This window comes from Mesoplodon mirus, assembly GCF_964341445.2.
Source record: "Mesoplodon mirus genome assembly, chromosome: X".
Classification (NCBI taxonomy): Eukaryota; Metazoa; Chordata; class Mammalia; order Artiodactyla; family Ziphiidae; genus Mesoplodon; species Mesoplodon mirus.
In genome coordinates this window covers 136,712,526-136,729,491 of record NC_138981.1, presented here as the reverse complement: position 1 = coordinate 136,729,491, position 16,966 = coordinate 136,712,526, and the positions used below count along the sequence as shown (strand labels likewise).

Here is a 16,966-nt window from a genome sequence, read left to right as displayed (position 1 = left end):
AGGCTGGGCTTCATCCTACAGGGACTGGCTGGAAGGGCACTTGCTCTGGGCAGGGGCCTTTTGGAGACTCTGCACTCCTGCCATGCCTGCGTATTTCATCATGACCTCCCCACGAAGTCTGGGAGCCGTCCCATCAGGGGTGCCCGTGATGGTCACCCCAGTGGACGAAGAGGGAAGGTAGGAGACAGGTGAGAGAGACCCGAGACCCGAGAGTGAGTGACCAGAGAGGTTAGCACATGCGAGGGATGAGGGACAGAGGGACAGGAACGACAGAGTCAGACAAGGCAGGGGCGGCGGGGGGAGGCAGCCAGGTGTCTGCAACACACGAGGGTGCTCGGTAACCCACACAGAAGCGGCTCCCAACACACTCCTGACTTTGGCCCCAGGAAGGAGAGGGGGGGCAGTGTGGGAGTCCGATGGCAAAGGCCCCAAAACAAGGAAAGCTGCCTTGTTTGTTGCTGATTCCAGAGGCCGCTGGGAGGTGGAGAACAGCTCCCCTCTTAGCCTTGGATCTACTGGGTATTTTCTTGTTTTGTGGGACTTGATTCCAGTCACTTTGCGATCAAGCTACCATTACTAACAGCCAGGCCCTTTGGTCAGAGAGAGGTGAGCCACGTGGGTAACACACGACTTCACACCTGCCCAGGCCTGAGACTCGCATCGTAGTCTCCACGCAGCCTTCGTTATCTTTTCTCACACTTTATCTTCATTTACAATAGACCAAAGGCATGCTTGTTTGAGAAAATGCCCATCTCGGGGCCAGTCGCCCAGCGCTAGCATGTGTGACACAGACCACCACAAGAGTCCCCACACAGCCATCCTCTGGTGGAGGCCCAGGCGGCCCCCTCCAGGCAGCTATCCTAGCCCCTCCTCCTCAAAGAGGCCAGCCACCTTGTGCCCCTGCCTTTCTTTTCTGCCCCCCACCTCTACTCTGCCCAGCCCGGCTCCCTGCCCCATCATTGGACACCAGCCTTCATGCTGATCCCCTGACCAGGCCCCGCTGCTGCCCTCTCCGTGCCTGTGCTGCGCTGCTACCGTGAGCTTCCTGCAAAGCTGCGGTGGCCCACAGACCCTGAGATCAAGGCGTCACCTGAAGATGCAGGGGGGGACGCACAAAGCTAGACCACACCCTGACCTCCCTACAAGCACTGTGCCGGGCTCTGTAGGGATCCTTTTGCCACTCGCACCTCTGCGAGGTCTCAGGAGGCTGGGGACCTTCCCTGCAGCGGGCACTGACTCACCTCCAGAGTCGGGGTCTGGCCCTGGCGCCCCCGACAGCCTCATCCCAGAGCAGCGATGCCTGAGCTTCTCATGATCATCCTGAGCTGAGTGTGCTCAGACGACTACGAATTCGAGTGCTTTCAAGAACAGAGGAGCGTGCAGCATGCAGGCTTGAAGAAGGAGTTGGGCCCTGTCCTCACCAAGTTCGTGACCAGGGCCAGGCTGGTAGCGCCAGCAGAGGGAGCCAGGTGGGTGAGGGGGGTGGGGCGGTAGGAGACCTCAGCCCTGGTGTATTTCTAACAACACAACACATAGGAAGAAGCTGCCAGAAGGCTTGGGTGCCTAAGTGACTCTCAAGACTGGAAAACAGCGCTCCAGGGGTCCTGAATTTGGCAGCCTAAGACCACGAGCCAGGTCAGGGCACCGGGTCAGGGCGGAGCACCGCTCCGGGAGCTCGCCTGGGGGTGATTCAATCTCATAACAGCACTTGTGTCAGGGGCCAGCCTTGCAGAATGCCAAATCTAAGAGGAGAGGGAAATGGCGATGAACACCACCTTGTCCCTGTGGCGTGGAGAAGGGAATCTGGGAGCTGAGATGACAGACCCAGAGGCCTGGGGGGGGGCGGGGCGGGTGACAGGAGGCTGCCAGGCGCCAAAGGGGCCGTCGCGGGACTGACTTTGGCTGCACGACTCCAGAGTCACAAGACAAGACACGTGGGTTACTCACAGGAGGGAAGGGGACAGGTTTGGGTACCATGCTTGTGAGGCGGCCTTTTGAAGGCTACAGCCGATTGTTAACTGTCCAGGTGCCATGGAACTAACAGGAGGGGTGCTCGTTGGTACAGCCGTGAGCACAAGACGCCTGAAGTTAGTGGCTGATGGCTTACTGACCACGAAACTGAAAACCTGTATTTTGACCAAACAAGTGGCCTGACTGTATACCGTTTGGTTTCATGGGAAAAGAGCTGAGACTGTGCCTCAACTTCAGATGTTGTTCAATAAAGGGAACATTTTACAACTCCTAAAAGTCGGCATTTTTGCGACTGAAAACACACATTACATCTAGAACCCTGGTGTTCGGTAGGTAGAAACGTGCTCTGGCCCTGCTGGCGCCCAGCAAGTCCGCACTGGTCTGGCCATGCCCACTGCCCTGGCCACTTCAACACGGGAAGCAACTAGTGGCCCCATGCCCGCGTTAGATATTTGCCTCGTATGCGGTGACAGAAGCTGGGCCCTCAGAGTAAGTGCAGGGGCGGGTCAGGTCAGGGAAGGTTTCCCAAGAAAAGGTTCTCTGAGCATCCCCTGTTGGCATGGTGTGAGGCCGAGGGCAGGGAAGGCATCCTGCGGTCAGAGGGTTTGAGGGGCCCCTGGCGGGATGCGGCATCCATCGCAGGCCAGGAGACGGGCATAGGTTGGGGGCGATGGGAGGCCTGGTTCAGGGGCTGCTGCAGGAGAAGGACAAGTACTGTGCTGAACAGGCCCTGATGGTGGCATTCTGGAGAACAGTCCTCAGGTCTCCAGGGCAGCACAGCCAACTCAGAGGGTTAGAGGACAAAAGGGCTTCCAAAGCTGAAGCTTCGCAGAACTGGTGCACGGAGCAAGGAAGCAGAGTAAGGGAAAGAGGAGGCGAGTGGTGAGGCGAGGAGAGGTGAGCGGTGAGCCGCGCACAAGCAGGAACTGGTGCCCCAGGTGGCAGGCTGCCCTTTCAGGACGGAGCCCAAAGCCAAGGCTACAGCAAGCGAATTTCTAGCATGTAGGGAAGGTCAGTGAAGTGACAGCCTTGTCAACGTTCACATGCCACGCAACTGAGAGGGACATGAACAGTTCAGTCCTCCCCATGGTTAGTGGGGCTTGGGGACTATTACACGTGTCCCCCCCTAAATTTATAAGATGAAATTCAAACCCTCAGTACCAAAGAATGTGACCTTATTTGCAGAGAGAGCCTTTACAGAGGTAATAAAGTTAAAATGAGGTCAGTAGGGTGGCTCTAATCCAGTATGACTGGTGTCCCTATGAAAAGGGGAAATCTGGACACAGATACACATAGAGGGAAGATGATGCGAAAAGGCACAGGGAGCAGATGGCCGTCTACAAGCCAAGGAAAGAGGCCTGGAACGGATCCTGCCCTCACGGCCCCCAGAAGGAACCAACCCTGAGACACCTTGATTTTGGACTTCCGGCCTCCAGAACTGGGGGACAATACATTTCTGTTGTTTGACCCACCCAGTCTGTGGGACTTTGTCACGGCTGCCCAAGCAGAAGGAGACAGATGAAACATGCCTGGAGAGACTCTGAAGGCACAGAGCAAGAGGGAGGGATCAAGCAGGAGGAGGGCAGAGAGGAAAGGCATATCTGCACATCTGGGGCCGACAGAAGTGATGAGGTCAAACTGGGCCCTGGAGACATGCTCCTGGCGCACGGCCAGTAAACCCAAAGATAATTCAACTTAAAAAAAAAAGAAAAGAAAAAAGCCCAGAACCCTCAGTAGAAAGCCATCTGCCCATGGAGGTGAGGGCTGGCTGCCTTGTTCTCCTCAACCACACCCACCATGTCCCGGCCACCCACCTGGAAGAGCTCAGCCACTGAACACCAAGGGCGACCATAGCTCGGCTGCCTGGCCCTGCTGTGCACTGTTCTGTAATATTTTTTCAATCTCAGGAGATGTTACAGTGAAAAGGGAGGGGGAAACGACCCCTTCCTCAAGGGGGTGCGTGCTCTGTGACTCGGCACGTGCCCTCTTTCTGTTGTGCTACCAGAGTCTATAAGCTGTGACTGAGCGAGTCATCTGAGGGACTGACAAATGCAGTAATTTACAACACTTCATCAGCTGTGTACCTTCACTTAATTCTATACCACCATCTTTCCTTGGGCAGAAAGATATGCTTTTTTTGAAAAGAAAAATAAAAAGATACCTGAGGCCTCATTCGTGGATTCCATCGCACGTAATAGTTTACCCATAATTCCAAATGACTCAGACTAGTAACAGGATATAGGACGTGGTTTTCATAATTCACAAAGAAGGGGTTAGAAAATTCATCCAGCTGGCTATTGATATAAGACCATAAAGATATAGTCTTTGTATATACATCCTGAAAAACAAAAAAGGAATACATTGAAATAAATTCAACTTTCCTTCATAACCTCAAGAATTTGTACCACGTGGAGAAAAGGACTTGAATAATGAAGTGGGTTCAACTGATAAAAATCAGGAACATTTACTAAGTCCCACCCCATCCCTCTGCATGCATGACCTAAAAACAAACTAGTTACTGTCCTAGAAAAACGTATTGCTGAGTTAGATGACATCTGGCGACTGTGTCTGTTTGAAGGCAGAATGAGAACTTTCTAACAATCCCAGGATGATGGGGCCCATATTTAACAAATACATTTTTTATTCTTTTTTGCACCTTGCTTGTGTGACCCTTAATATTAAGGACCATAGGTAGAATTTACAGATAAGATTCCTTTCACTGGAAAATCATGGCTATCTGGGGGAAAACCTGTGGGGTGGCAGGCTGAAGAAGCCTTATATAGAGAATATATCATTAAATTATAGATCCCCACCTCCCAATTTTACAGTACACTGTAACTTTGCATTGCTCATCAGAATGCAGGCACCCAAACCCACAGGCATGATGGGGCAGATAGACATGAAACATGGATCAAGTACAAAGCCAAAGTGAGAAAATGGTGAGGCCAGGAGTGTTTTCCATCATTCTGCTGCTCCCAAGCCAGCTGACTTCTCCCCAAGTTATCTAGACACAAGAGATTAGGATCTCTTCATATTTTATATTTCATATTTACAAGAGAAACACCAGCAATAATTCAAGGGACATCAAATAGCCAAAACAATCTTAGGAAAAAAGAACAAATTTGGAAGGCTCACACTTCCCAATTTCAAGACTTACTACAAAGTTGCAGTAATCAATACAGGTGGTACTGGCATAGGATGGACAGACATAGACATATACATCAGTGAAATAGAATAGAGAGTACAGAAATGAACCTTCACATTTATGGTCAACTGATTTTCAACAAGGATGCCAAGAAAATTCAATGGGAGAAAGACAATGTTTTCAACAAACAGTGCTGAGACAACTAGATAACCACGTGCAAAAAAACGAAGTTGAACCGTTACCTCACACCACATACAAAAAGTAACTCGAAATGGACAATAGGCCTAAACATAAGAGCTAAGCTTTTAGAAGAAAACATAGCCTTAAACTTTCATGACCTTGAGTTAGGCAATGGTTTCTTAGATATGACAACAAAAGCACAAGCAATAATAACAACATAAAAACCCCAGATAAGTTGGACTTCATCAAAATTAAAGACATGTGTTTCAAATGACACCATCAAAGAAGTGAAAACACAGTGCACAGAATGGAAGAAAATATTTGCAAATCGTATCTGATAAGGGACTTATATATGTAAAGAATACATAAGGAACTCTTTCACTCAATAATAACAAGATAACCCAAATAAAAATGGGCAAAGGATCTGAATGAACATTTGTCCACAGACATATACAGTTGGCCAATAAGCACCTGAAGAGATGCTCAGCATCATTAATCATCAGAGAAATGCACACGAAAATCACAATGAAATACCACTTCACACCCAACTTGGATGGCTAGAATCAAAAAGATAAACAATAACAAGTGTCTACAAAGATGTGAAGAAAATGGGACCCTAAGACATTGCTGGTAAAAATGTTAAATGTTGCAGCTGATTTGGAAAACAGTCTGGTGGTTCCTCAAAGGATTAAACAGAGAGCTACCATATGAACCCAGCAATTCGACTCCTAGGTGTCTCCCCAAGAGAAGTGAAAGCATATGTCCTCACAAAACCTTGAACATGAATGTTCATAGCAGCAGTATTCATAAGAGCCCAAAGTAGAAACAACCCAAATGTCCATCTGCTGATGACTGGATAAACAAATTGTGGTTTGTCCATACAATGGAATATTATTCAGTCATGAAAAAGGAATGACACACTGGTATATCCTAAACATGGATGAGCCTTGAAAACAGTATGCTTAGTGAAATAAGCCAGACACAGGAGGACAAATACTGTATGATTCTATTTATACAAAATGTCCAGAAGAGGTGAATTCATAAGAGACAGAAAGTAGATTAGTGGTTGCCGGGAGCTGGGTGGAGGGAGGAATCGGGAGTGACTGCTAACGGGTATGGGATTTCTTTTTGGGGTGATGAGAATTTTATGAAATTAGATGGTGGGGATGGTTGCACCCTGAATATACTAAAAACCACTGAACAGTCCACTTTAAAAGGGTTAATTGTATGGTATGTAAATTATATCTCAAGAGAGCTGATTTTTTAGAGTACATTTTGATTTTAAAAAAAAAAAGATAAGACCATAAGGATTTAAATTCTACATATGAACCATATTGTTCTGTTGACATTTTCTTTAAAAACAACTTTATTGAGATAAGTCACATACCATAAAATTCACTCATTTAAATTCTTTTTCTTCATTAGGAGGTTAACAGGGCCCCATCACACTGGGCCCTCAGGAATGTGGACTTGACCCTGATCACAGTGGGAGGCCACAGGGAGGTTTCAAGCAGTGGAGAGGCATGTGACCAGTCTGAAGTTTGGGAGCGCTGCCCTGGTCGCTATGCTTGGATTCACTGGAGGTCAGAAATGCTCGTTTCTGGGCAGCTGCCTTAGTTCCAGATGCAAGACTGCAGGCTGGGTAGGCTTCAACTAGGCTTGTCGTGGCGGAGTAGTGAGGGATGGCCAGATTACAAATCCATCCTGGGGACAGGGCTGGCATTACTCACTGAGGGACTGAACGTGGCAGCTGAGGTGAGGGCGAGGGAGGGATTGAAGATGACCCCTATGTATGTGACCTTAGCATCTAGATGGGCAGAGGTGCCACTGAGTGGGATGCAAAAGGGTGGGGGAGGAAGAGGAAAACAGCATTTGGATCCCCAAGACAGATGAAGTTACCTGGAGAGAGAACAAGAAGAGGACCTGGGCCCGGGCGACTCCAAGTTTAGAGATGGGTTAAAAGGAAAGAGACTGAGCAGGGAAGGCCAGCGAGGTTGGGGAGAACCAGAGAGGGCATGGGGTGAGGGAGTGGTCAGCTGTGCGCTGAGAGAGACGGAAGCGGGCTCTGGGGGCCTGCCATTTTCTCCTAAGTTCTCGAATGTTCTAGCACACTAAACCCGCTGGCAGAAGTCCTTTTCTATGAACCAGAGGACACTCTTTAAGCTGCCTTCTCCCAATGCTTCCTCACTTTTGATCTTTCTGTCTTTTATCCCAAAGTGAGGAGAAAAGGAAGAGGTAAATCTAACAGAGAAGCTTGGTAACTGCTCCTTTATCAGCTTGATGGAAACAAACTTGAGCTTGCTACCTCGGGAGAGGTTTGGGCTCATCTACAGACTTCCTTGTCCACGGTCTTCCAGTACCCTTCTGCCCAAGAGCACAGAGGAAGACGAGCAGGATCATGGCATTTTGGAGATTAGGGGGTACAGAGTCTAGTCCTGACCCTAGAGACCTCAAGGAGCTGTGGGCTCCCTGGGCCCCAGCACCCTTAAACGAAGGGGCTTTCGTCAACTCAGCTGGAAGATTAGACACATGCGCTGGGGCTGGTGAACCCTGGGAGGGCATTTCGTGCAACCCCTCCATTTACAGACAGCAGCAGGGCGAGACCCAAGTCCCCTCTCCATTCAGTCCCCCTTCTGCAGTGGCACTTAATGGGAAAGGCACTTGAGCAATCAGGAAAGCCAGAGGATATAATATACTTACCTCTTTCAGTCTCTGCTGTTCACAGTTGCACAAGAAAGTCCCAAAGAGACAGCTATAAAGGTGATCCAAAATTGTAATCAAGAATAGTTCATTAAACTCGAATGCTGAAGGAAACTTAAATGGAGAGAGAAATAAGGTTTAGATTTAAGTTCAATTTCTAAACAAACTGGTACTAATTTTTTGTGAAAGACAGCTAAGCTACAACTTGGAATATAGTCAAAGATTAAAAGGAAAACTGAGGCCATGTAGAACTTAATTGTCTCTAGTTTCCGGGCCAAGCTTATAGATCTGGCTGAGAAACAACCTAAAGCAACAAAAACTGTTGTACTTTTCAGTGCCTAAGAAAGCTTATGGAGCTTCCACTTCTTGCCACGATGGCAGAACAGCCTGCATTCATCCTTCTGCCAGAAACAACTAGAGAGCTGGACAAAATATATGACCCAGCTGTTTGTAGACACTGGCAACAGCCAGGAGCACAGGACTATGATAACCACACCCCGCCCCAGCTCAGAATGGAAACCAATGAGACAAGTCCTACTATTGTCCCAGCTTCCCTTGTGGAAGCACATTCTGAGTCACGGAGCAGGGAGGGGGATTCCCAGGTAAGTGACTGAAGAAGAAACAGAAAGTCCTTTTCTATTAAACGAACAACTCGAAATTAAAAACCTTCCCACAGAGACAACTCCATGGACATACATCCCCAGATTCTTACCAATATGTAAGCACACTGAACCTGGCAATATATAATGTAAAAAGGGTAACACCACATGACCAAGTGGGGTTTGTCTCAGGAATGCAAGGCTGGTTTAAGATTTGAAGATCAAGGTTACCAAAAACAAACAAACAAAAAACTATTATTGTAATTTGCTATATTAACAGAATAAGGAGGAAAACCACATGATCCTCTCAATTGCTGTTTCAGGTAATTCTTAATGGGGCTGGCAGAATTCCAGCAAAGAATTACCATTGCCGTGAGATTCTAGCCAGTAGCTGACATTTAGTAGCCATGATAGAGACGATCTGGAGACGATGATAATGATCCTAGCAGCAGGCATGTACTGGGAGCCTACATGTACCAGAATTCTAATGTAAAAACATAGTGAAATATTCATCACCTACTCAATGAAGCAAAGGCAATTAGAACAAAACCAAATAGAACTACCCAGCATATTTTTGTGCATCAGCGTACTTTAAAGATCTATTCCCTAATCAGAGATGTTTGCACACTGTCACAACTAATTCTGTCATTGCTAGAGTGACAAGCAGAGTCACTGATGGAAAGCTTATTTTTTAAGCTTATCTTTATTACTTTACTAGACCAGAGACAAGTTTCTCAATTCAAAACAATGGTCAATGCAGGACTGTCCAAACTCCATCTGAAATTGTTATTTTCCTCACCAGGCTATGACATTAGCCAACCTAAGGAATTCTGCTCAGCTGCCCTAGATTAAGATTTGCCTCTCTCTACCTTAAGGACTGCTCTCAGAGAAACACATAACTTTTTTTAAAAATCTTGTTCTTAGATGAACTAAATCAATGATGAACCAAATCAATGATGAACTAAATCAACTAAATCTGGCCAAGTACATTATGTCAATTTTTTCTAGTATTTTTCTATGCACCTTAGTCATGCTCTATTTATGTTATTGGCACCAAGAAATTTATGAATTTTAAGCAAAAATATAACAGTTACATATATACTGAAGCAATTAAATCAAGGATAGAAATGGAAGGTCTGTATTTCATTTTCAAACGTTTAAAAATATACATTTATCAACAGGACAGCAAAGCTTCTACTGACATAGTTTTGAAGTCATATAAGTCTTTAGTCCTAATCCTGAGCCCGCATTCTGGATCCGGGAGCTTGGTTAGGTGGGCCGTGGAGGGGGGCATCGCCACTGACTACAAGCCTTACTCCGGCCAAATGGGTAGCAGGTATGGGAGGTCAGGGTGGGCGGGGCTCAGCCCAAGCCGGTTGGCACCCGAAACACAGGGACACAAAGGCTACATCTATTCATGTTAGGTCAGGACTGCTATTCGCATCCGAAGGGCATTGTGGTGTTAAACTCAGTTCAGGAAACATTTCATCAGAGGAATTAGAAACCACTAGATACAAATAAAAGATTAAGCTTCTGTGATTCACAGTTTCTTTTATCCTTTTCTCCTAGAAACTATACCATATACTTTAAAAAGTGTGGTCTCAAAAACCCCATAGAAATCCACAATGAAATTCTGCACCTCTTGATGGACAAAAACATCAACTATTAAACCGATCCAAAAGGGTAAAAAGTCTGTTAAACTGGGGTTATTGCAGAATGTCTTTGAGACTCTTCTCTGGAGTCCTTCAATGACTTTTTCCCTCAGTTCCTTTGATATCAATTTGTGCACACAGACTAGTTCATTTCATTGAGATGTCTAACAACGTTACACTGACTTAGCTTATTTGATTTAGCAGTAGGAAACCTAAAAATAAGTTAATCTTGTCACATTAATGCATCTTTTCTGACAAGCTACATATCTCATTCACTTGTAACTTAATTCATAGTTAGACTATTACTGGTGTGTCTCCTTCTAATGCAATAACAATGGTATTTTAAAAGAAATTAATTATACACATTTCATGGACAGAATCTTAAAGCTTGTAAGAGGCATCTGAAACCTTCTAACCCAAACCCCTCATTGTCTTTCTTAAAAATCAAGTAAACATTAAAAAATTATATAAATCAGACATGAAAATAGACACTAAGCAATATGAAGAATGGAAGTCAGTTTGAAGATGTTCACACACACACACGCACACACACGCACACACACACTTTAGGCATTTGGGAGGAATAAGCTACTTCACATCCACAAAAATGGTGCTTATCCCTTCAGAAGCATCAGAATTATTTTCTGTGTTCAGCCTTTTTATGTAATTTTTCTGAAATGTATTTCATACCTTCTTGTCTTAACCTGAATGTAACCATCATTTAATTTTGTTACTGGCTTGGAATCAATACAAATTGCGAGTACATGGCACTACAAAACAGTAAGGCTTCAGGCTAGTGTCCATGCCTTTTGAGTATGTGTTTGCTGTTCCCTGTTACTCATACCATCGGGTGCCTGCGGCTGAGACCACCCCTCCTCTACCCCCCACCCCTCTACCTAACTGGCTGCTTTGAATCAGCCATGAACTAGCACTCAGATGATGCAGGAGCCCAGTCAGCTTGGGGAAGCTAGGTCTACAAGTACGAGGAAGTTCTAAGGGAGGGCCTGAGGACTTTGTGAAATCTACTTTGGCTGCTTAGAACCCCACGCCACCCCAATTTTTTTCTAATTTCTGAAGGTGTATCTATCTATTCTCTCATGATTCTTGCTACTCCAGTGTGATCTGTAGACCAGTAGCACAGCCTGGGAGCTTGTTAGAAATGCAGACTCTCAGGCTCTGCCCCAGACCCATGAATCAGAACTGCATTTTGACAAGATCCCCAAGGTATTTGTGTGCACTGTGAAGTTTAAGCAGCACCCCAGTAGAGCAGAATCCCTGGAGGGCTTGTGAAACAGAGTGCTGCCCCCCATCCAGGGTCAGCAGGTCTGGGGCAGGGCCTGAGAATCTGCATCTCTAGTTCCGGGGAGGCTGAGGCTACTGGCCCCAGGACTGCACTGGGAACCACTTGTCTGGATCACTTGTCCTGTAACTCATTTTCATATCAGAACCACCTGGGGAGCTTTTAAGAACTACATACACCTGGGCCTCTCCCCAGGCCCACAGGAAGAAGGGTATCCAGGGGCAGGGCCCAAGCAGGCGCATCTTTAATATGATATGGTCCCCTTCGTGTGCCTGAAGCAGTCAAGGCCAGACCTCCAGGTCAACAGGAAGGAGAGAGCCCAGGCCATGCTTTTCTATCCTCTCTTCCCCATAATCCCACCCAAGCAGGTACTTTGGAAAGGGCTCTGTATTTTGCTATAGCTCTTTCTGCCTCTCCCTCGCCTCTGTCCCTCTCACTGTATCTCTGCCTCTATTTTGGTTTCCCTCCTGTCTCTGGCCCTCTGGCTCTCTCCAGCACTCTGGGTTGTTCTCTGGCTCTGATTCTAGGTCCATTTGTATGGCACAGTGTCCTATCATGAGGGTAAGACCCCAAACTGGGTTTCGATGCTGGAGATGAGGGAAGAAACAGCACATGCCTTCTGGCCTGCTGACCATTGGGCCGACTGGCTTAGGGAAGGGAGACCCCTGCGTGGCCACCTGGCTTAACAGGACCCCGTGCACTGCCGGGTAAGAAATGACAAGACACTCAGCAGCTTCCTATCTTCCACTGGTCCTGGGACAGTCCTTTTCCTCCTCACCTTGGGGTGGGAGGGGCTGTGTCCTGGGGTGGGGCATAGAGGGTCCTGGATTCCCTGGTCTCCACCCCCTTTGTTCAGTCACATCCCCATTTCTAACACCTGGGAATCTTCCAGTACCTGCCCAGCAGCGGGCTGTGCTTACTTACCCTGACAGAGAGAGGGCAAGTGAAAGAAAGAGAAGGACTGAGGGGCAGGGTTTGCACAGCTGTTGGACAGCATGACGGACAAACACCACTTGCAGGAGAAAAGCACCTTTTGGTGTGAAGTTGGTTTCCAATTTTCTGCTTATATTTCTAAGTAATTAGAATCAAACTAAGTTAAATAACAGAAGGGGTCATATTTAACACACACACATCTTCACTTTAAATGAACCTGAAATTAAAGTTTGTCTTCAACTTTAAGATATGCTTGGATCAGACTATAAAGGTCAGAAATAGACTTGAAATCTCTCACCTGTCTCGTCATTTGCCAAACACAGTCAATAAACTGAAGAAATATAGGGGATCGGTCAGCATCTGCATGGTTGTCATTGCCATGGCCCACTCGCTGAAAACAATCAAGAGGTTAAACATTTTAATGTATGCCAGCCATGGTCCTCTCAAAAGTCACTTTAAATTGCCTGGTGGCAAGAAGCATGCCTCATTTATATGTCCCGAGGCCTAACAGAATTCCCGGCACATAAAAGGCACTCAAAACATTCATTGCGTTGAACCGACTGCCATTACTTAGGAAACAAAATTTCAGCGTCCTGTTTTTACACGTTGATTGCTTTATAAGTACCCTTTAGTGTAGTGGAGATGGAGAAGTCATAAGCAAAAGGCCAGCTGACCCTTCAGTCCACCCCAGCCACCACACCGAGTGCTCGGTGTCAATGTGGGACCAGCAATTAGCAGCTCACAAAGCACATGACGACTGCCTGTCTTCTCCACAAGTGTGTTTTTTTTCCCCCATTTTCCAGAAATGTCAGGAAGTCTGAGAATCAAAACAACAATTAACAGTCTACAAGTTTTAGCCAATTCTGCATGACTCAGAGAACCTCAAAGCCTCACTGTTGAAATGGTAATGGGGAGTCTTCAAGGCAGTCCAGGATTGTATCTCCAGGTTTTTTTCCAGTTTTAAGACATAACTGATATCCAGTATTGTATATCATACCTTTTGATATTTTACAAGATGTTAATAGATTCACATTAAAAGGTAAAAGATAATTTCAAACACATAAACAGCACTGACAAAAACACTGAAAATGTCCAGTTAAAAACAGCTCAGGAGTGAGCATTCTAACAAAAACTTCGAGTAATCTGATGACTAAGCAAAAGGACAAAAAAGAAAGTTATGAATATACAAGGCGATAACCACACAGGAAGATCGAGAAATACTGTGCCTATGAAATCATCACCAAGAAAGACAGAAAAAGAAAGAAATGACCAAGTCAACATAAACACCTCGAAGGAACAGTATACTGCCTTCTTTTTAAAAAAAACTTTTAATTGTAGTGAAATATACATATCAAATTTACCATCATAACCATTTTAAGTGTATAGTTCAGTGGCATTAAGTACATTCACACTGTTGTACAACCATCACCAACATCCGTCTCTAGAACCTCCCAATCTGAAAGAGTAACTCCCTATTCCCCTCCCCCAGCCCCCGGACCCCCTCATCCTCCTTTGTCTCTACAGATTCGACTGCTCTAGATACTTCATACACGTGGAATCATGCACTTTATTTGTCCTTTTGCAACTGGCTTCTTTCATTTAGCATAATGTCCTCTTAATTCATCCGTGTTGTAGCAGGTGTCAGAATTTTCTTCCCTTTGAAAGCTGAATACCGTTCCACTGTATGGATAGACCACAATCTATTTAACCATTCATCTGTTGATGGACACTGGGATACTTCCACCTTTGGGCTACTGTGAATCATGCTGCTATGAACATGGGTGTGCAAATAAGTGTTTGAGTCTCTGTTTTCACTTCTTTGGGGTATATACTCAGAAGCAGAATTGCTGGATCATATGGTAGTTCTATTTTTAATTTTTTGAGGCACTGCCATACTGTTTTCCAGAGTGGCTGCGTGCACTGCATTATTTCTGTACTCCTTTATAAAATAATTTGTGTAACCTACTCCTCAGTATTTAAGGCACCAGGGGAAGTTTTGCACTGACAGTTTACAACTTAAGATTCATTCTTTCTTTTAATAGACACGCATTGAACTCTTACAGTGCGTGCAAGGCACCCCCCACCCAGCCCTCAGGATTTCAGGTGGTTTCATGGGGTCCAGTGGAGGCCAGGCCCCTGGCTAGGAACCTGGGGTATCAAGACACATGAGACCCAGGATCTGTGCTCAATGAATAATTCACTTGTGGTTTAGTCGCAGGAGAAGACCTGTAAATAACAGAGGCGATAAAGTGCGCCGGGGCTTCCTAGTCTGAGACGCATATGGTGGGGCTGCAAAGGAACAAGCAGCCATCCCAGGATGGTCTAGAGGAGGAAGCTAGGCGGGAAAGTCATGAGTCACAGTCATGGAGGAGGTCTTACTTGAGATAGAACTTGAAGGACCAGGAGGAACTTGCTTCTGGCTGGTCAGGGATAGATTCTATGAGAAGCAGTGGGGAGGCTCAGGGGGTGGGGGGTTGGTGGTGGCCACCGGGGGTGCCATAAGTAGCAGGGCATGGTTGAGGCAAGGCGAGAGAGGTGAGACGAGGCTGGAAAGGTGGGCCAGGGCCAGATCACCAAGGGCCCCAAATGTGGTGCTGAGGAGTTTGCCCACAACCCAGTAGGCCATGGGCAGACTCGGAGGGGTTTGTGCTGGGGAGAGTCGGCACCAGATCTGCTTTACGTAATGCCCCATCTGCTACAGTGGGGACAGTGGGTTGGAAGGAGACAGGGAGACTGCCATAATAGTCCTGAGGGTGCTGGCCAGGCCTGAACTAAGGGGGATGGAGTGGCAATGGGGAGGAGATGACAGATTTGAAATACATGCATTTAAAATCATGGGACTGGCTGAGATCAGTGAGGGATGAAGCATACAGAAAGAAAAGAAAGGATGTGAGGACTGAGATCTAGGGCACCCCAACATTAAGAAGCTAGGGAGAGTGAAGCCTCAGGAGCAGTGGATTAAATCCCCACAGTCAACTTAATGTACCCTGCATCTGTGGAATACCTGAATAGATGACGAATCATCCCAAAATTGAGGCGGTGGACTTTGGGAGCAACTGTAGACTTGGGGTTTACTGTATGCAACTGACTTTTTCCTGATTTTTATGTTTATCTTAGTATAGTTTTTAGCACGATATCATTGGTGGATTTGTTTATTGGTTTGACTGCTCTCTTCTTTTTTTATTACTTAAAATTTTTAATTTTATTTTACTTATTTTTTTAATTTTTTTTTTCTTTCTTTTTTTCCCTCCCTTTTATTCTGAGCCGTGTGGCTGACAGGGTCTTGGTGCTCTGGCCGGCTGTCAGGACTGGGCCTCTGAGGTGGGAGAGCTGAGTTCAGGACACTGGACCACCAGAGACCTCCTGGCCCCATGTAATATCAATCGGCGAGAGGTCTCCCAGAGATCTCCGTCTCAATGCTAAGACCCAGCTCCACTCAACGGCCAGCAAGCTCCAGTGCAGGACACTCTATGTCAAACAACTAGCAAGACAGGAACATAACCCCACCCATTAGCAGAGAGGCAGCCTAAAATCACACTAACTTCACAGACACCCCAAAACACACTACAGGATATGGCCCTGCCCACCAGAAAGACAAGATCCAGCCCCAGCCACCAGAACACAGGCACAGTCCCCTCCACCAGGAAGCCTACACAAGCCCCTGAAGCAACCTTAGCCACTGGGGGCAGACACCAAAAACAACGGGAACTACAAACCTGTAGCCTGCAAAAAGGAGACCCCAAACACAGTAAGTTAAACAAAATGAGAAGACAGAGAAATACACAGCAGATGAAGGAGCAAGGTAAAAGCCCACCAGACCAAACAAATGGAGAGGAAATAGGCAGCCTACCTGAAAAAGAATTCAGAGTAATGATAGTAAAGATGATCCCAAATCTTGGAAATAGAATGGAGAAAATACAAGAAATGTTTAACAAGGACCTAAAAGAACTAAAGAGCAAAGAAACAATGATGAACAACACAATAAATGAAATTAAAAATCCTCTAGAAGGAATCAATAGCAGAATAAATGAGGCAGAAGAACAGATAAGTGACCTGGAAGATAAAATAGTGGAAATCACTACTGCAGAGCAGAATAAAGAAAAAAGAATGAAAAAACTTGAGGACAGTCTCAGACACCTCTAGGACAATATTTAATGTACCAACATTCGAAATATAGGGGTCCCAGAAGAAGAAGAGAAAAAGAAAGGGTCTGAAAAAATATTTGAAGAGATTATAGTTGAAAACTTCCCTAACATGGGCAAGGAAATAGTCAGTCAAGTCCAGGAAGTGCAGAGAGTCCCAAACAGGATAAATCGAAGGAGAAACACTCCAAGACACATATTAATCAAACTATCAAAAATTAAATACAAAGAAAAATTATTAAAAGCAGCAAGGGAAAGGCAACAAATAACATTCAAGGGAATCCCCATAAGGTTAAGAGCTGATCTTTCAGCAGAAACTCTACAAACCAGAAGGGAGTGGCAGG

The 16,966-nt window shown here is 46.0% G+C and overlaps 1 protein-coding gene across 3 annotated transcripts in view; it reads right to left on the bottom strand.

The window, feature by feature from the left end:
• The window catches only part of MTMR1 (myotubularin related protein 1), a 72,438-nt gene that overhangs the window by 3,069 nt on the left and 52,403 nt on the right, over positions 1-16,966 (bottom strand). For all 3 annotated transcript variants that reach the window (XM_082609183.1, XM_082609184.1, XM_082609185.1), the window contains 3 exons: positions 12,779-12,871; positions 7,997-8,110; positions 4,133-4,309 (listed from right to left, as the gene is read on the bottom strand). In XM_082609183.1, coding sequence (XP_082465309.1) covers positions 4,133-4,309; positions 7,997-8,110; positions 12,779-12,871 — 384 coding nt within the window. The remainder of the gene's footprint in view (positions 1-4,132; positions 4,310-7,996; positions 8,111-12,778; positions 12,872-16,966) is intronic.